At 37.7% G+C, this 20,880-nt stretch overlaps 2 protein-coding genes across 10 annotated transcripts in view; both read right to left on the bottom strand.

The window, feature by feature from the left end:
- Positions 1 to 12,810: 12,810 nt before the first annotated feature.
- On the bottom strand, positions 12,811 to 13,846 carry LOC131437083 (MD-2-related lipid-recognition protein-like). The gene is made up of 3 exons (XM_058606176.1): positions 13,624 to 13,846; positions 13,239 to 13,522; positions 12,811 to 13,181 (listed from the first exon to the last, which is right to left on the bottom strand). Exons 1-3 carry the CDS (start codon positions 13,712 to 13,714, stop codon positions 13,083 to 13,085), a joined length of 474 nt encoding a protein of 157 aa, XP_058462159.1. The 5' UTR covers positions 13,715 to 13,846; the 3' UTR covers positions 12,811 to 13,082.
- A 102-nt stretch (positions 13,847 to 13,948) lies between these two features.
- LOC131437078 (GATA zinc finger domain-containing protein 14-like) overlaps positions 13,949 to 20,880 on the bottom strand; it is a 30,640-nt gene continuing 23,708 nt past the window's right edge. For all 9 annotated transcript variants that reach the window (XM_058606146.1, XM_058606148.1, XM_058606150.1 and 6 more), the window contains 3 exons: positions 20,515 to 20,875; positions 19,799 to 20,460; positions 13,949 to 14,313 (listed from right to left, as the gene is read on the bottom strand). In XM_058606146.1, the coding sequence (XP_058462129.1) occupies positions 14,149 to 14,313; positions 19,799 to 20,460; positions 20,515 to 20,875 (1,188 nt within the window). In that variant the 3' untranslated portion in view covers positions 13,949 to 14,148. The remainder of the gene's footprint in view (positions 14,314 to 19,798; positions 20,461 to 20,514; positions 20,876 to 20,880) is intronic.

Raw genomic sequence — 20,880 nt, 5'->3', positions numbered from 1 at the left:
AACGACACAGCCATTTGGTCTAAGAACTTGATCAATGGCCTAACAATAGCTTTCAACCGGGCCTAGACTTGTTAAAATCGGTTCAGCCATCTCCGAGAAACTTGCGCGGTAAAAAACAACATGTTTTGTCGGTTACGTCATTTATACCATCATGTCTCCGGAACCAAAAGTCACAGCCATTTGATCTTCGAACTTGATCAATGGCCCAACAGTAGCTTTCAAACGAGCCTAAGTTTGTTAAAATCGATTCAGCCATCTCCGAGAATCTTGCGCGGTAAAAAAAAAACAACGCGATTTGTCGGTTACGTCATTTATACCATCATATCTCCGGAACCAAAAGTCACAGCCATTTGATCTTCGAACTTGATCAATGGCCCCACAGTAGCTTTCAAACGATTGTTAAAATCGGTTCAGCCATCTCTGAGAAAATTGAGCGGTAATCTTCGAAAAGTGCACACACATACACACACATACACACACATACACACACAGCCATTTTCCGATCTCGTCGAACTGAGTCCAATGGTATATAACACTATGGGTCTCCGAGGCTCCGTTCGAAATTCTAATACCTTTCTATAGAGAAAGGCAAAAAGGTGGGTGGGTAATGACAGAGACATAACTGAATGACGTGAATAAAACTGAAACTGATGTGCTTTTTCCACATCTATGAATATCGATAATCATACGTACTAGTTGATTAATTGTATGAGTTTTGCAAACTTCAAAACGAACCCAGGCGGGCCGTCCCCCTGAAATTACAGGGTAGGGGTAGGAAGCAAGACCGATTACGATGACACCAAAAATGTAATGTTAAAATTCATTCATAAATTTATTTAAATTTCAACAATTCACCACAAATCGTGATCGAGGATTTCTAAATTTAAGTTAGTAATTAATATGACATCAATTTCAATAACTTACTTTTCAAACCCGTGTCGATAATACAAATCATATAGCGATTTGAAAGAATATCCACATTCCGAAAGCCGCAATCTTGGATTCGTCAAGCGTGGATCAAATTTTTGGGAGCCTGCGAATATCGGCTGGAACTAAACAGTATAAACAGAGTAAAATTATTGTTAGAATCAATAAATTCTTTGTTTGTTTTTTGTTGATATGTACACTACTTTTTTCCGAGAAATCTCGGTTAATTTTTCAAAAGGGCATATAAGCAAGTGACAGTTTCTCTTTAATCACTCTCACAATAATCTATATTGTTATGTGATTAAAAAGATTTTTTTGATATCAATATTCTGTTTGAAAGTCGAAAATTTTCAATTTTTTCATGCAAAGAGTTGAGTGATAAACGTGGAAACCGCTTGGTAATCAATAAACTTTTAGATTTGCTTCGACTAAACAAGAATTTTTACCGTATACAACGTCTAATGGTCGGTTGCTACTTAGTAATTAACTTTTAGCAGTGCTAATGTCTCTATTTACAGTATAAAAATCCAGAGAAAGCCTGAGCTTGTTCATCTCTAAGAAAATTGTGCGGTAAAAATCAATGCGTGCTGTCGGTTAAGTTACTAATACCATCATATCTCCGGAACCAAAAGTCACAGCCATTTGATCTTCGAATTTGATCAATGGCCCGACAGTAGCTTTCAAACGGGCCTAAGTTTGTTAAAATCGGTGCAGCCATCTCTGGGAAAATTGAGTGATAAAAATATCTTCGAAAAGTTCACACACACAGACATTTTCCGATCTCGTCGAACTGAGTCGAAAGGTACATAACACTATGGGTCCCCGAGGCGGTTTTTTCACCAATTCTAATACCTTTCTATAGAGAAAGGCAAAATGTTTAGGTATAAGGAAGTTTGTACTGCGTTGAAATTTCTATAAATAGAAATGGATAATAAAGTTAGGCATTATACAGAGAGCACACTATTCTTGGAATATCACGCATTTAATTCCCCTCTTTTGAGAAGTCATAAAAAATTCCTGAATTTCATTTCCTGGTTCCGGAATTACAGGATGATTAGTGTAAACATTTCGATTTCAGAAGTGTTTTCTAATAAATTACCAAGAGCTGCAATTTTCTTGGAAATTGTTAAAAAAATTATTTAGTTTCTAGATCATGTTCAGACCAAATAATCTTACTACGTACTACTGAACTCTTACAGGCGACAAAACCGATCTTCACTAACTAAGACTCAAATGAAAGGTCTTATGAGGTCTCCCACCTTATCATTTATTTATATCTGCATCCGAATTTCAGCTACGGAACTACAGGGAGAAGCATCTTTTCAATTTCAAACAGTCGTTGAGAATGACAATGCAAAAGCTGGAAATCTCTCGCCAGAACAAACATTCCTGGTTCTTTCCAATGAACAGTTTTGCCAGGACATATAATTGCTACCAAACCCAACTTTCGAACGGAGCCTCAGAGACCCATAGTGTTATACACCATTCGACTCAGTTCGACGAGATTGGAGCTCGATGAGTCGGGTTGAAACAAAAAACAAATGAAGTTATATGAAAATGATCAAATCTAACTGATTGGTGGATTGAGCACGTTGATGACATCGGAACAAAATGAACATCATTATTATTATTAATATTATTATTATTATTGTTATTATTATTATTATTATTATTATTTTTATTATTATTATTATTATTATTATTATTATTATTATTATTATTATTATTATTATTATTATTATTATTATTATTACTGTTACTACAATTAGCATTTTTATTCCCATCGATCGGTTAAATTGAAAGTGAATCAAAATAATACTCGATTGTGAACAAAATGTGTTTACAGTAGAAAAGCATAGAGACTCGTGTAAGTGGATCAAAAGGGCTTTTGTCATATCTTCTCTATATAAGGAATGGAAACAACGACCTTAAACTCTTTACTGGCCGCAAATGCGGTTTTTGCTTTGCCATTTGTCCTCCTCAACTCCAAAAAAGGGTTATGTGTCATGGTTTACAACGAAACAACTACTTTATCAAGCGATATTTGTTGTCTTGTGTGGAATGGAAACATAATGAATGAAATGGTGGCACTATAGTAGTGAGCACAATATCACATATAAATTCAAATGTACTTGCTCCTTACTGTAAATCGTAATGCTTTTTTACTTCGAGTTCAAAGTGTCAAAAGATTGAAGCTTCTATTAACTTTTGATTATGCGAATGGTTTGTCGTTTAAAGTGGAACTGTACCGAACCGTAATAATAAATAGCATGGTTTTTGTACCGGTTTGTGCTAGAGTACACATGACAGTTTTTACGTTTCGCATTCAGCTTATCAGTGCATTGGTAGATCATGTTGGACTGCTACTACCACCTTGCGGGTCAACATAATCCGCTAATGCACTAATGAGCTAAATGCGAGAATGAGACCCGGCTCGCAATTTGTAGCGCGAATATTTGACGAAGATTTCCTGCGTGATAACGAATGATGAAACTTATGTGCTGGAAGACTTTAAGTAGCTTCCTGAAATGTCTTTTTATACTACCACGCAACGGGTCGGCGTAGAGGAGCATTTTAGGACGAAGAAAAAGGTTAAGTTTCCAACAAAATATTTAGTTAGGCAGGCAAAATGCAGCTGTGGTCGAGCAAGCCAAAGTTTCATAACTATCGGAAGGGCAAACAAGCAAATTCACCGTGGAGAATGCTTAATGAAGAATTCCTACGCAACCATGATGCTCTCTTGTAATTCTGACCTGACTTGGCATCTTGTCACTATGCCATAGATGTTGTGGAATGGTATAAAGTCAATGAACTCCATGCTGTACCGAAAGAGCGATATTGGACTCTCGTGAAGAGAGAACTCTTGATATAAACAATGTAGAACAATTTCTAAAATATTGGCCTGGGGTGTCCTTTGCTGTATCAAGCATACGTCTCCACATAACTCGGTCCATGGCTGCTCGTCGCCAGCCACTCAAGGCACGAATGCTTCTGAGATCACCCTCCACTTGATCGATCCACCTTGCTCGCTGCGCTCCTCTTCTTCTTGTACCAGTCGGATTAGATTCAAGAACCATTTTCACTGGGCTGTCGTCCGACATCCTTATGACATGCACAGCCCATCGTAGACGTCCGATTTTAGCTGTCCGTACGATGGCTGGTTCTCCTAGCAGCTGTTGCAATTCGTGATTCATAAGCCGTCTCCACGTTCCGTATTCCATCTGCACTCCACCATAGATGGCCCTCAGTACCTTTCTTTCGAAAACACTGAGGGCGCCTTGGACCTCTGCCAACATAGTCCAGGTCTCGTGGCCATAGAGAACAACCGGTCTAATGAGCGTTTTGTAGACGGTCAATTTCGCGCGTTGGCGTACTTTTCTCATTTAGGGGTTAACCAAATTTTGTGCTAGGGCTCATAACCGTTTTTATTATTTTTTACGTTTCGTCTTTGACTCATCAGTGCAGAGCAGTTCAGATTGAACTGCTTAGTGCTAAAACTACTTTTCTCGATCGAAGGGTTTTTCTTCCCTGCCAAAATACGTCTATGAATTTCTCTGCTGGTGTCATTATCGGCGGACACCAGTGAGCACAAATACACGAACTCGTCAACCACCTCGATATCGTCACCGTCTATCAATATTCGTGGTGGGAGGCGTAGTGTTTCTTCTCTAGAGCCTCTTCCTCTCATATATTTTGTTTTTGACGCATTTATGGCCAGTCCGATATTCATAGTTTCAGCTTTCAGTCCGATGTAGGTTTCCGTCATCTTCTCAAGGTTACGTGTCACAATATCAATATCGTCAGTGAACCCAAAAAGTTGTACGGACTTTCGGAAGATCGCGAAACTCGTGTCGATCCTCGATCTTCGAATCACACCTGCCAAAGCAATGTTGAATACGATACAAGAGAGTCCATCACCTTGCCGTAGCTCTCTACGAGATTCGAAGGGACTCGAGAGCGTCCCAGATACTCGGACGTAGCACATCACTCTATCCATCGTTGCTTTGACCAATCGCGTCAGTTTATCCGGGAAACCGTATTCGTGCATTATCTGCCATAGTTGTTCTCGATCGATTGTGTCGTATGCCGCTTTGAAGTCAATGAATAGGTGTTGCGTGGGTACGTTGTATTCACGACACTTCTGGAGTACTTGTCTTATCGCGAATATGTGATCCGTAGTGGCGCATCTAATACATCTGGGGTCCGTTAAACCAAAAGTAGCTATTTTCAATCTGCAACTAAAAGACCTATAAATCGAAAAAGTATTGAGCTGAGTTTAGATTTTGTATTTCGTTTATTGCAGCGTCACTTTTGAAGACGTTTTGAAATTGTTAACACTTATCACTCTGTGTTTTCGGAAACAAAAATCGGTCACCGATAAAGTTGAAAAATTCAAGCATGCATTTGATTCCAAGCTTGTGAAAATCATATCTGAAGAAACATTGCAGAATTCAATGAACTGAGTCGAATGCTATGCTAGTTTTTGAATATCACTTTTTCCCATATATATTAGTCCAGTTTTAAAGCTTTTGCCTTACTTTTCTTTGTTCGTGAGAGAAGAAGCGCAAAATCATCTTGAAAAATATTTATTTTCAATTTAAAATTAATATTTGAATAAAAACTTTGCACAATGTAAGTAGGAATTACTTAGGAACGTTCTCAAATTTGAAATTTAGGCCGTCATTCAAATATCAAATTGTTGTTTTCAAAAGCAGGTATGTGAAATTGGAAAAAAAATTGTTACTGCTCTTTATTGAAGTATAGCATTTTTCGGGTTGAAAGTCAAAAACATGATCGACAAAAGTGTTTGAACTCTTTTTTTCCAATTTTCTAGTATAGTTTTACCTGAAATATAACGGCCCTGAATATAATATCTGGACTGGCTATAGTTTTAATACAATCTGAATGCTTGCTTTTGATTTGGAATCATATTCATAACATAATGAGATATAAATATTAAGATCATATATAATTTTGATAGAATCCTGTTATGTTCTGTTGATCGGGGTGTAACCTCTACGTGAGCGGTTCACCTTCTGCAGCTTAATTAAATAACTGTAATTAGTTTCAGGATGACTAATAATGCACAATTAAACGAATAAAAAATGCATCTTTAATTGAACTAACAGCAAACTTCATTTATTAAAAAAAATAATTTGTCTAGATTTTGTCGCGAACAAGCATTAATCATTGTGCATTTTGAAAACACGAGCACCATCGACATTTTGAGTTTTTAAATAATCGACCTATAATAAATATTGATACTTCGTACCCACACGCCGGTACCATGGTTAAGACCATTAAGTTATATTATTTTATAGATGAAACCCAATTGATGTAGCGCTTGTGTGATGATTGATGATCGTTGTCGAATGTCAATTTTTCATCCATTTCTATTCTCATATTGTTAACCGGGTTCACTCTAGTTAGGGCTTAACCACCAGCATTGTCGAATTAAATAGAATGCATAGTTCGATGAACGAGACCCCCTGACACTTTGAAACATTGATAAAAAGTTTTTTCATGCTATGCTAATTTCCGAAGAGCTTTATTTTATATTGTAATCGCCAACAACCCTCCACAGTTACAATTTTAAGTTGTACGCATAGATCAGTGTGAAAATCTGAAACCAATTTACCAACAAAACGGACACTAATTAATTCGGGATTGTTCAATTTTTCTACTCAATTCATTTAATTGACACAGCTAAACATCCTTAAATTTAACGGAGCCGGAATTTCGACTAAAAAATTCGTTATTTATTGGATCTCGTTGTAATCCGCTTACTTGGGGCAGAGGTAGTCTCAATGCTATCCAGCAAGGATTGAGCGACAGATGGTCCGTTCGCATCATCAGGGGCGACAAGTTCCATGAAATATTGGGGGAACACCACAGATCATTGAATTTTCCAGTATATAAAACATTTTTGTAAGCAAAAGAGGGTAAAGTATAGCACATTTCACATTTTAGTAAATTAGTTTAAAAATTTTAGTAACTTGGCTAAGAAATATGAACGATTAGGGAGACGAATTACGGAGATAACAGAAAAATGTGTTATATCATAAGATATTTTTAATAATAGGCATGGCCACTCCAATAAATCTTTTTGAGGGGCAAAAAGTGCTTTACTCCTCCATAGTTACCGCCCCTGCGCATAGTCGATTATTTTATCATCTTCGTTTTTTTTTTTTTCAATTATATAATTTATTAAGGCACACTGCTTAAGCTCTAAGATGCCAAGGGCTTTTTCTAATATCATCTTCGTTGTTGTCCCTGTAGTATTTTATGGTCAACTTTGTCAAAAGCAGTTCTATATGGTATGGCTAATGGCAAGTTCGCGAAAACTCTTTCAGTCCCCATTTACTTCGGTCGTTGAACAATAGATTAAACGTTTTGCGCCAATTGAAGGCGGTCCAGATGGTATTATACCTGGACCCAAGGTTCAACTATAGAGGTTCTAAAATATTCATGGTGAATCCGTGAATCTTGGTTGCGAGACCGGGTTCCTTCAACAAGTTAAGTCTTTGGACCTAGAACCACGCCAAAAACATAACTACATCGTGTGGGACCATTGGTTGCGCCGTAAGACTACGCACCTAGAGAGATATATGCAGTAGCAATGGTTGTACAATCCACACCATCGAACCAAGTCTCTGTTGAACGGTCTTTCAGTGCCCTTGCTTTGGTTCTCTCTAATCAACGCACTGGCCTTGGGAAAGATACGTTGGAAAACATTTAACTTATTGAATTAAACAAAGAGTTTTTCCCCAGGGCGCTGGTAACTGTATATAATTGGATGGGCCCAATCGACCCGGTTGACGATGATTCTCAGCTGAATGTCGAATGAGACAAATATTGTCGTCCATCACTGGCTCATCGCCGGGTGATAGGGGGATAACTTTTGTTTAGATTTTCATGAAATCAATTTCCAATGATACTGAAAGGGTTCGGCAGTCATGATACTTTTGTTTTTTTTTTAATTACAGATATTTTATTCAGGCCTATTTGCGTACAAGCTTTACGTGGCCGATTTAGCTGAGTTTTTAGATATTTTTTTTTGTTGTATTGGATCTCGTTGTCACCCTTTTTCTAGGGGGAGAGGAGCTTCCATTTTCCTCCTGCGAGGATTGAGGGGCAGTTTGTTCGTGGTTCGTCTCGTCATCCATTGCCGTGGTATTGTTGTTGATTTCGTTGCTAGTTGCTGTAGATGCGCCTTGTTGTACATTGTTTGCAGTTGCTGGTTGGTTGGATGGTAAGCTGTTAACTGCAGCTGGTGTACTTTGTTCTATAGGGGTTACGTTGGATGATTTCGTTGAAGGGGATACTTCCCTGTTGTTGGTGACTGTCACAGGTGTACTGGGGAATCCAAACTACTGAAACATTCTCTAGAATAGGCCGGACAAGTGAACAATACAAAGCTTTCAAACAGTGAGGATCTCTAAAATCCTTGGCGATTTTACTGATAAAGCCCAATTGACGTGATACTTTTGAGATGATCTGTGATCGTTGTAAATCAAATGATAATTTTTCATCTAGCAGTATTCCCAAATCGTGAACCTGGGTAACTCTAGTCAAGACTGAGCCATCGATGCGATAGTCAAATTTAACAGGTCTCAGGGTACGGTGAAACGTGATCACCTGACATTTTGCGACGTTGATTATAAGTTTGTTTCGACTACACCAATCTACGAACGATTCAAGTGCATTTTGCAACCGCCAACAATCCTCCACAGTGCGAATAACGAGGTACAATTTCAGGTCGTCTGCATATGTCAGTTTGCAATTAGTTCCCAAAGCAAATGAGTGAAATACAACACGAAAAGCAAAGGTCCTAAATTACTGCCTTGGGGAACTCCTGAGTTGTTAGAGAAAAGTGATGATGAACTGTTGCTCAATTTTACTCGAGCTCAACCAGGACACAAGATGGGCGGAAAATCCGAGACGAGATAATTTGCTGAGAAGTATTGTGTGGTCAATTTTGTCGAAAGCAGCTTTTAGATCCGTCTAAATGACATCCATCTGAGCTTTAGCTTTCATGCTGGCAATACACTTTGAAGTAAGTGTTAGCAGATTTGTTGCAACTGATCTTCCTGGTATGAATCCATGTTGATCGAATGATATATAATTCCTTGTTCGATGTAGGATTGTTTCCAGATCCGCGGGAATTTAGCTTGCTCAAATGATCGAGTGAAAATAACACTTAGTGGTCCAGCTAAAGCGTGAATACAGCGATGTAAAATAACAGCAGGGAAGCCATCGGGCCCAGGAGAAAATGAACTTTTCAGTTTTTTTTGCAGCGCATTGGACCATTTCCGGGGTAGCGATGAAAGTGTTTAAGTTTATCATGTCAACTGGAACATCCGAAACAGCAGCTTCCGTATCGCTACTTGAAGTGAAACTGCTCGAAAAAACACTAGCGAAATGCTTGGCAAACAGCTCACACGATTCCGAAACTGACACAGCCGTCTCATCGCCAAAAAATACCTTTGAAGGTACAGATGAACTTTTTCTTTTTGAGTTAACAAAACGCCAAAAACTTCTTGGGTTGCGTTTTAGTTTAGTCTGCGTACGGAGTACATATGATTTGTATAAACTTGCATTGAGAGCACGGTAGGCATTGGCCGAGTGATGAAAATTACGAACGTTAACAGCATTTCGTCGACGATGCATTTTTTGCTGATATGAGCTTCGCTTACGTTTCAATTGTCGTACACGGAAAGACCGAAATCAGTATTTTGGCGAAAAAATTAGTTAATTTTCTGATTTTAGTTAGTTAAACGTGCTGTCATTTATTAGCTAAAGCACACTTCATTTCCATTCAACTAATTTTTTAGTTGAATTAGAGAAATAAAACGTTGCTTTCAACCAACATAAATGGTTGAATTAGTTTCTGCAATTTGCAACTATATGGCGCTCTGTTACCGAAAAAACGTTAACACCGTAGTGACTACTAGCCACTAGATGGCACACTACTACCGAAAAAAATTTCAGTCGCGGTAGTCTTTTCTATATTGGCAGGTATAAATACGATGTTGTATTGGAGAAAAAGACATAAACGAAACATAAATTTCATTTTAAAATTTTTTCTTCTAAATCGCTGTTTTCTTCATTCGATTTCGCGAAATCGACTCACTCACTGAAAACTTTGAGCACTCGGAAAACAAAAACCGAAAACAAGTAGTACACCGGACGGCGTATCCCGGAAGGTTGAAAGATACAAAAAAATATCATTTGACATATACAATTAGAGTGCAACACTCGAAACTCACTTCACTGTTCCGCGTAAAAACATTATTACCCACAATCGCTTCAAATGCGCACAAGTTCTGATTAAATACACTTTCCACTAAGGCATTTTTACATATCGGTTTAGAAATTTATATATGGATATATCGTAACACATGCGAGAAACATCTAAACAATTTGCTAGCAGTTTCAACAAGACTGTCCTTTTTAGCTTTTTAATGGATTGTTTTGCTTTGACACTTGTCATGAGTTTTTGGCTAGTAAACTTGGTGATAGATAAATATAAACAAATTTTCGGATTTTAATTACAAAATTAGTTGTTAATAAGAATTTCGTGTTGGATTGAAATATTGCTGGCTTGTGTCCAGGATATTCGCCAACTAAACACATTCTTTAAAAATAAGAGTTTTTTCAGCAAAGTAAATTCTCAATTTTAACTAATTTTATAGTTATTTTGGAAAATTTGTTGTTGAAATCAACTAATTCAAAAACAGTAATACGAATTAGGCGCAGAGCTAATTTCGGTCGTTCCGCGTAGTTCCCAAGTGCTTCAAACTGAGGCGAGGTACATTTTGATCAAGCCAGTTATTTATTTCAAAGCATTTCTGCCATATCATCAACTTCCCTGGTAGCGAACAATAAATCCCAATCTACATTGCTTAAATAAACGGACAAAGCAGATAAATCCACCAACCGGTAGTTTAATGGGCGCTTGGCACTGCTATCATCATTCCTTGTCATTTCGGTGTTATCGGCAATTGTATTGAAATGAATTTCAAGCGGTGGGTGGTGGGTGTCCACGGGAAGCAGCAGGGTAGGGCTACGATCGACTACACAATCGTTCGAACAAAACACAAGATCAAGTGTACGGCCAAGTGAATTATACACAAGATTCTTCTGACCAACACCTAGAAATTCCATCCCATCGAGTAATGTGTGGTTAGCATATGGCAACAGAGAACTACTGCAAATAATTCTAGTATCGTTTTTAACCCAATGCATTCGCGGCTGATTATAATCCTCACACACGAGAACATCCTTATCCGAACATTTCTCACGCAAGTCGTTCAAAGAGGCAATATGCTCATTGATTACGTTCACATCCTGGCTTCGATCTGGTGGAATGTAATTTCACTCCACAGACGAACCGTTCAAAAATTCGACAAATAGAAAGTTTGTTTGCACTGAAAAAATGTTAATAAATAGTGTGATAAGTGCAATACAGTAAGCATAAGAACAATTTATACTTATTACTTTTACCTCAATTGATAGCTCTCGTGGAGGCGTAACTTAGTTACGTTTTATTCATTTACTCAATTATTTTGTTTTGAAACATTTATTTATTTAATAAAAAACCTGATAATGTGTATTTATAATACTGGAACCGTAATCATTATCACAGCAAACATGAATATAAATGGATTAGTTTATCAAATTAAGAAATTGTAATACTTAATTCGGAAATATTGGTAAAATTCTGGAATTAGCATTAAGATTAATTTGTTTAGTTCTGCGTGCACATTTCACTTACATTAATACAGACCCTGTCAGCTTGGAGCGAAATCAATCTTCAGTTCAACAACGCCATCGCACGTCATCACATTCAACATATCATGTCAATTGTATGGGTGCGCAGCCCTGCTATTTTGGTGCGCACGAATTTGACATTTCTCCCCCCTACTTCTATGTATGAGATTCGATGCGGACTCACCTGAGGGCGACATGCTCGCAAAAAGGGATGTTGCCAATGATTTGTTCGGGAAATGTGAGAGCTGGATATCTTGTTAATATGATGTCTTTGATTAGTATAAATAGGGATTTTTTCTAAAACAATGTGTTCTCTTCCGTGTTAGTATCAGATTGCGATTTTAAACCGTATTTACAGCTTTTTTTTCGTGCAGTGTGTTTCAAGTAATATTTCATATATTTGGAGTTGTTTGATTCAGTGTACTGATTGGGAAAGCTGTCATATGTGCATTAAAAAAAATTGTAGTGTATTAGTAACCCGTTTTGCCACCGCACTTTACTGTGATGTCCCTCGTGAATCGCATGAGTGATCCATATTGATATATAGTATATTTGGTTACGTCGTAGATTAGAAAGGTTCTAGGGAGATATACACCCCTATTCTGTATTTCGATCGAATCGAATGTAAAAATTTGCATTCTCTAATTCGATCGAGTGATGCTTTTGTATGGAAAACTCGAATCGATCGAGCTACAGAATGCCGTATTTCGGATTCGATGAAAACAGGCGATTCAAACGACCCAATTGGATCGTACTACAAGCAGGGACACGAGCGGTCTGACACGAGAAACATTTAGGTCAAGTCATCGGTTTATCTCCCCACAGAAGCTATATGCCATATGATCAAAATCACCGCAGTTACGAACAACAAAGTCCAATCGAGTGCTACTGTTACTATTTGTCGAAAATTTTGCGTTTCCTGTATTTCCAGGGACAATCATGCCAAGCGGTGGATGATGGCTGCCTACGGGAAGCAGCGGGACAGGGTAATCGATCGACTCTAGTCTGGCTATTTATTGGGTTAACAACCAGATCAAGTGCCATCTGCCCAACCGTACCGTCTAGCCAAGTGAGATATGTTTCGATATGTTTAACTGTCGTTAATAGCAATTTTTTTCAAAAAAGACTATTTAAAGTTTATTTTCAAGCAAAGTATTTCATGTGACTCGATGAATACAGAAAGAGTTAAAAATACAGTGATGTCACTTGCATGGAATTCGACATAAAAGTCACAAACACAGTACGGTTCATTACTCATTACTGGATTCATGGGAATATTCGATTAAAAAGTACATAAAACACTTCACTGACACTTATTTTGAAAATTCTTATTAGTATCGACAAGCATCTCATTTAAAAGCACAAGTGAGCGCCTGTATTAATTAGTTTCGATCCTTTTTGGACTTTATTGCAATTTGAATGATAAAGCAACACATCTCCTGATCCTCGTTCATCAATTGCCATTTAACATCGAATGTGCGCTAGAACAGAAGCTTATCAGTTCTTATATTCACATAACGTATCAGCTTCATACTCACTTTTGGATATTTTTGTTGAATTGGTAGATTGTAGGAGTAAGTTTGTCTGTGAGCCTCAACAATTGGACAACTAGTATATTTGCAGCCCTCTGTGTCCATCCCAGCAAATGGAAGATCTACTGCAGTCTGCGTCCAGAAGACTTTCGCGGTGACCTGCTGTGCACTGAAGTCGGGAGTATAGTCGAAAGCAATCGTAGCGTTTGTACCTTTCAACATAACGCACGCTTTGTTGTGTGCTGCTTCCGGACACGGATTGATACGAACTTCATGAACCGTACATTTCACTGAAGAGTTTACCAATAGTAGACAGAACAATTGATAAGGTGTGTTGATCTCCCAGGTGACCTACATATTCTCGTGAATGGAGAATCTTTCAACTACTTACCGTTTTCGTTGCATTTCCTAAATATGACAACCTCCCCGTGTGCAATTGTCATTAGGCTCACTAAAAACACAATTCTCATTAATTGTTTCATAATTGACTTCGTGTTTGTTAAGTTCAATGAATCTGAGAAGTTTGACGACTAATTAAAGACTAGCAGATCGTTTCATCAAATAGCTTTCGAAATCTCACATTCGTTATCACTCTCTGGTTGCTTTGTTGCCATTTCTTTCTGACTCAGAAGTGTACTTGTTTTAGTGATAGTGAATAAAAATCGTTTATTTCAATACTAATCTGCAGCTTCAATGAGTAATAAAGCCTCCACGGCTGTAATGATTGAGTATTCATTTATTATCATCAGTTACACAGGCAAAGTAATCAAATGTACAATATACTTCGCCATTACGGCTCAAGTCAGCACGAGACAATTCACTGGATATTGTAAGAATAATAATAAGTACCTACTGTTGTCTTTGGTTGGTTCGAATCCATGTTTTTGTGACGATGCTATAGAAAACGATGCAAAACTTAAACGATGCAAAGTGTAGTATCCCGACAAAGAGAAATTTGAGCCTCCTGCAAGATTCGTAATCGCGGTCCCAGGGGTATACCCATCTTTTGCAGTCTCTCCTCACCTAGATATGGAAGCTCAATCATTCCGACTCGTTCGCTCTCGAAAATGGAGGCATATTTCTGTGAAATACACAAAATGTTAATATGCTTTAGTACGACATTGAACCCAGAGAAAATCTAACATAGGCGTATGATTTTTATTTTTGGGAAGATTCAATGTCCCCATCATTCATTTTTGCGATCATTTTTTCCTAGCCACTATCAATTTAGTCTAGTGTAGTTATTATCAAGCATACACCTCAAAAATGCTTGTCAGCCAAAGAAGGCACTTCCCAAGTTTTGGTGAAACTGATCAAAGCGCTCGTTAGTTTTTCGTGCTCCATTTTCATTTCCTATAGAAACAATGATAAATTTGAGCTTGATTGATGAGACTATATTTTCGTACCCGCGGTTTGAAGTTTGTATGGGATTTTTCCTATACAAAAAATTTTTATAAAAAAGTTGAACTACAAGAATCAGCCCCATAGCCCGATCAGATGGTAATAACAGAATTACAACAACTGGAGTAATTTATTTCAGAAATATTTTGTAACAAATTTTGAAATATTTTTGGCTGGTAAGCTGTTAAAATAACAAAAATCATAACAAAAAAGACTCTAGCGGGAACAAAATCGTAACAGATTTTGAAACGTTTGTATCATAATTATTCTTGAATTTGATATAACTACAGAAGTCCGAAAGCAGAAATTTATAACAATAGTTGTAATAAATTAGATAGCAAATTTAACACAGAAAAACTATATCACAGCCAACTTATAGCATCGTACTAATCCAAAATTGTTGAAGGATTTTTTTTATTAAATGAATAATTTATTTAGTGATCTGGTTTTTTCTTTTAGTTCTTTGATATTCTGATCATTATATTTCGATATGCAGCAACGGTAGAACTCATTTTTTCAATTGACGAACTTCATCATGAGTCTTGCAAATGAAAATAAAATATCATAACTAATTTTGTTATTATATTGTTATCATAAGTTTTAACTTTCAACCGTTGTCATTACATAAATATCTCAAAATAACACAAATTGTTATACATATCGACTGGTAATAAAGCGATTCTACTGACACTACGAATCCATCCAGGTCGGAGCTCGAACATACGACAACTGGTTTGTAAGACCAGCGCCCTATGCATTGAACCGCCATCCCGGGTGGACTGGTAATATACTTGTGCTATGATTTTGTTATGTGAATCTGATCGGGAGGGTTGTTCGAGCTATTGATGTTGAACAAGACAGTCAAATGATCGATTACAATCAATCGCAATGCTAGGGCTATTGTAGTCTCATTATTGAATTGAATGATTCGGATGAAATATCTTTGCTTCGGCTATAAGAAGCGATTCCGCATAAAACAAAACTTAAAGTTTTTGTTATTTGTGTGAAAACACGCGAACCGAGAACAGAGACTTTGTTCGCCTTGATTTGTATTTGTCTTGTATTCGACAAAATTATATCAAAAGTTCACATATATGCAATAAAATCAATGTGATTACTAGTGTTACGGATTTCGATATTTAAGCTAGTTTTCGCCACGTTTGTGTTCAAGTTAATGGTGACGATTAATGTGAACAAAATAATACTTAGAATATTCTAATTTTCATTCGGCTTAAGTTCCTGCTTCCGGATTTAGGGTGCTTAGTGTAAAAATGTCAGTTTCAAGAATTTTTTTTCACAAGCTCTCGTTTTTATATTTGCTAGTTAATTTATCTAGTTTGCAGACCATGATTGTCTGAACCCAAATAAACCATTGATAATCCCATGAAATTAAATTAAATTTGCTGAATTTTATTCAAGTCCGACTACCGGTTCATTTTTTTTCCAAAATTCAAATCTTCATAGAGAATTGTAAATAAATTTGTAGATCATATTAGTGTATGTCACTATGCCGATATCTCGCTTTTTGTTGCGGAAGTACCAACAATAGTAATTAAATGTAATAAAATGTAGTTCTCTTTACTTTCTCACACATGATGGAATAGATTTTCACTAACTTAAGTTCAAATGTAGTATAACAATGTAGCAGTATTTTGCAACAGGAATCTTCAAAACTATTTTCTAAAATTTTTTAAATTGTAGTATTTCGGGGAATTTCTGCTGTAATATACAATAGAAAATAAAAATGAGGAAGGCATCATTACACCACTAGGTGGATTAAAAACAAGTTTTTAAAAAAAAAAACCTGTTTTAATCCACCTAGTGGTGTAATGATGCCTTTCTCAAATCAATCATATTATCATATATAATACTGTGGTATTCCTAAAAATAATTCTCTTCGATTCTTAAACGAATAACCGAAATCGGTTTGTTTGACCGTCTACTGAGAAAAACTATCAATTGGAAAAGATTTGAGGTCGATTTAGAAATTTTTTAAAGGTTTTTCTTCATTTCAAGTGATGGTATACAATTTTTAACACACTTTACCCTATATTTCCGGATCCGGAAGTCGGATCCGCATGAAATTCAGGAATTACGCATGGGACCACAGGACCTTTCATTTGAACCAAAGTTTGTGAAAATCGGTCGCGCCATCTATGAGAAAAGTTAGAACACATATTTTGTTTATTTTGCACATTTTACCCCATAACTCTCGAATCGGTAGTCGTATCCAAATAATATTCAGGAATTTTTTATGGGACCAAAAGACCTTTCATTTGAATCTAAGTTTGTGAAAATCGGTTCAGCCATCTCCGAGAAAAGTTAGTGCAAAAAAACGTTACACACACACATACACACAGACATTTTGCGTACTCGACGAACTGAGTCGAATGGTATATGACACTCGGCCCTCCGGGCCTCGGTTAAAAAATCGGTTTTCACAGTGATTGCATAACCTTTCTATATGAGAAAGGCAAAAACTGCTTTTCATGAAAAAAAAACAAGCTCGCATTTATGTATGGCCTTGGTGTTGCAGATTAGTTGGTAAGTCGCAGTAATCTTAGAGATAAACATGTTTTCCTCAAAACTATTCTTTTTCAAATTTACGGGCGTGATAACTGAAAAAGTTTTTAACCGATTCTTATTAAATTTGGTACAGATCTTCGCTCTAGCTCTCTTCTAGTCTATCCTCAAAATATCAGGTGTACAACTTTGCTTCCGCCGTTTTCCGATAGGTGGCTGTACCGGCTGAGGTTGATCAAAATACATAGATGATAATGCCTTTAAAGTGAGTGTGTACAGTACCTAACGAATTTTCATCGCCGTTTCAGTGACAATTGTTCTTGTTTTCGTATTATTCACCCTCGAAAATGTCTGTTTATGTGCTCAATTCTCGCCATTTGCGGGAAGTTTCACTATTCTGTTAGAATTCGAAAAAAAATGCAGCTGAAGCGCATCGAATGCTCTCAGAAACTTACGGTGATGCTGCTCTGAATAAAAGAATGTGTCGGGAGTGGTTTCAACGTTTTAAAAATGGTGATTTCGACGTCGAAGACACACATGGTGTTGGAATAGAAAAAACTTTCAAAGATGAACAACTAGAAGCATTGCTTGATGAAGATTCGTGCCAAACCCAAAAGAGCTTGCCAAATCGTTGGTAGTGAGTCAGCAAGCTATTTTAAAAGGTCTCAAGGCCCTGGGCATGATTCAGAAAGAAGGGAACTGGATGCCGTACGAGTTGAAACTGAGGGACATCGAGTGCATGTGAGCAACAGCTTCAAAGACAAAATCGTAAGGGGTTTTTACATCGAATCGTAACCGGTGATGAAAAGTGGGTTCGATACGATGATCCTAAACGCAGAAAATCATGGGGAAAGCCCGGGCATACTACTCCGTCGGAGGCAAAACCAAATATTCACGGTCCCAAGGTTATGATTTGTATTTGGTGGGATCAGCTCGGTGTGATTTACTACGAGCTTTTGAAACCGGGTGAAACCATCACAGGAGATCGCTACCGAACGCAACTGATGCGTCTTAGTCGCGCGCTAAAAGAAAAGCGGCCACAATATCAAGAGCGACATGACAAAGTCATCCTCCAACACGACAATGCTCGGCCTCACGTCGCAAAAGTGGTCAAAAAGTACCTGGAAACGCTGAAATGAGAAATCTTACCCCACGCGCCGTATTCCCCAGATGTCGCCCAGATTTCCACCTATTCCGTTCGATGGCACACGGCCTGGCAGATCAACATTTTCAATCCTTCGAAGAGTAACAAAAATGGATTGCTTCATGAATAGCGTCAAAAGAGGACTCCTTTTTTCGAGCCGGGATCCGAAAATTGCCGGAAAGATGAGAGAAAGTTGTCGCTAACAACGGACAATACTTTGAATAATACATCTGTAAGCACTTTTTCGCAATACAGCTTTTAATTTTGGAAAAAAAACGGTGGAAGCAAAGTTGTTTACCTGATAGCAAACAAAAAATCACAATAACATCCATTCTCAACCCAAAAACCATCTGTGTTGTATTGGTGATGTTATGTTCATAATAACATCCAGCACATCCAAGCAATTACTTTATCTCTGAAGCGACTTCCATAATATGGACCTACATTCACTTTACTTGATTTTCACCGTCATGCGATACCGATAATAAGGCCCACTGTGGTGATCGTTCCAAGACATAATTGCATTAACTTTACGTCTGTTTATCGGTTTATGTTGATCTGCTATAAGGCATAGCAGTTCAAAAAACTGTTATACATTGACGAGTTAAAGACGAAACGTAAAGAAAAATAATTGGTTTTGTGATTCCGTGAAGATTCGGAGCCATAAATGTGAAAGCCTCGTTCAGAATGTTATTCGTAATTCGAATCTGTGGTCGGGTTGAACCGAAGCTTGCTGCTGCACATGTTTATACCCCGGTGTGTGAAAGTGCACATAAGCGCAGTGCAGAGAACCATGTAGTTGTAGTAGTGATTTAAATCAACCATGGCTTGCTGCTGCTTATCCTGCCGCACATGCCCTCGGTTACAACTGTCTGAGCATTGCATATTTCCTTGCAGATATCCTTCTGATGACATCACAAACTGTGTTTAACTAGATCGTACGTCAGTATAATTAAAACTGCGAATTTAATATTCTATGATTTTGGTTAGGAAGTAGATACCGATATAAAATCGCATCGTGGAATGCGTGGTTACGATGCGATTGATAGTTCGATCTGGTGATGTTTTGTCAGTTCCGGTTAGCTATTAAAATTACAGAACGCGATAAAGTAAATGTATGAGAGGGAGACGGTACTCCCGGCTCATTTGAATAAGGTTTGAAGTTATTTACACTTTCAATTTTAGTGTAAAACACTACAGTCTAACGTGTCCATTTTGATCAGTGTATTTCTTTTATGGCGGTCAGCACTTTAAAGCCCATTTCTATGAAACTCGATTTGTCACAGCTTTGATTGTTTGTATGACCAAGAAATACAAGTAACCAAGTACAAAGAATGAAAAGATTCTTAGATACTTAGATTGTTTATTTATTTAAGCGACAACAGAAAAACGTGTTCTCGACATTTTAACTCGAGCAGATATTTAAAAAATATTTACTTTCTCATGTTTATTTAAATAGATATATTGTTATTTATACGCAAGCTGGATTACCGCTTACCTCATAGCCCAATTTTTTCAGAAATAGTTTCATCAACGGTGGATCTTCGCCAAAAAATTTGGTCAGTTTCTTAACTCGTCTGGGATTGGTCAAGTTCATTGGCTCCTTTGCAGTAACATTAGCTGTTGCTACAGAACTAGCGTTGAGTGGTATGTGGTGCATCGATTGAGTTCTTAGCATTGCCATGTCATTCCGAATTTCTTCCAGTTCCTGGGACACAACATGCTGAGAGCGCATTTCGGACGATAGATGTGCTACACTTCGAGCAAGGGTTACCACATGTGACTCCAATCGCTGAAAACGTTTGTTGATCCCTCGAATATCACGAACTTTACGTCGCTCATCTGTTCGCCTGCGATCTCGTATTGGACGGCCACTAACTGAACTGGATGGAAGTGAAGATAGACTACCGTGTCGTCTTCTTCGGTTCGCTCGTTGTTGAACATCGTAGCCAGCCATTCTATTTCCTAACATCTTCAGCACCTCACTATACATCGTTTCTAAGCCTTCGAGTTGATTTCGGATTTGCTGGAGGCCACCACCATCAGTTTCTGACTCACTAACAGACTGACCGGCTTCCCATGGTCCTCCTAAAAGCGATTCCAAATCGAGAGAACGAGTTGTATTTGTTACTGAAGCCCGATCTGAATCCAACCCGAATACTGTAAAAAAAATATTTTTATCGTATCAAACGCGACTACTTTAGATTTACTTACAATGCTTTTTCAGAAGTGTTTGCTCTTGTTTTTTACTGCCAGATGATAACTTTAGATTGTGCATGTAATTCTGAATTGTGTTGTTTGATGGATGCCCTTTGGACGGACCGATCGGCTGAGGATTTTTACTGGCTCGATTGTACGTATCGGTTCCGTACTCCAGCTTGGGTTGATTTCTGTTGGATAATTTTGAGTGATTAGAAACTCCTGCATTGTAAGAAACTCCTCCATCGGGCGAAAGAGGTGGCAATGGTGGAGACATTGAGGATGCACTTTCTGATACGGTGCTTTCCGGCCGATTCATCATTCCCTTCATTTCCGGTTCAAGAATGTTACGCAGCTCCGCATCTACTACGTCAATCTGAA

Source organism: Malaya genurostris, chromosome 3 (assembly GCF_030247185.1).
Source record: "Malaya genurostris strain Urasoe2022 chromosome 3, Malgen_1.1, whole genome shotgun sequence".
NCBI lineage: Eukaryota > Metazoa > Arthropoda > Insecta > Diptera > Culicidae > Malaya > Malaya genurostris.
Note: the sequence above shows the minus strand (reverse complement) of the source record. Positions and strands in the feature narration are given on the sequence as shown.

Coding starts and splice junctions, on each gene's coding strand:
- LOC131437083 (XM_058606176.1), bottom strand. CDS start 13,714: ATGAAACAATTAATGAGAATTGTGTTTTTAGTGAGCCTAATGACAATT. Junction 13,523..13,623: donor TAGGAAATGCAACGAAAACG/GTAAGTAGTTGA, acceptor TAAACTCTTCAG/TGAAATGTACGGTTCATGAA. Junction 13,182..13,238: donor TTCAACAAAAATATCCAAAA/GTGAGTATGAAG, acceptor CTTCTGTTCTAG/CGCACATTCGATGTTAAATG.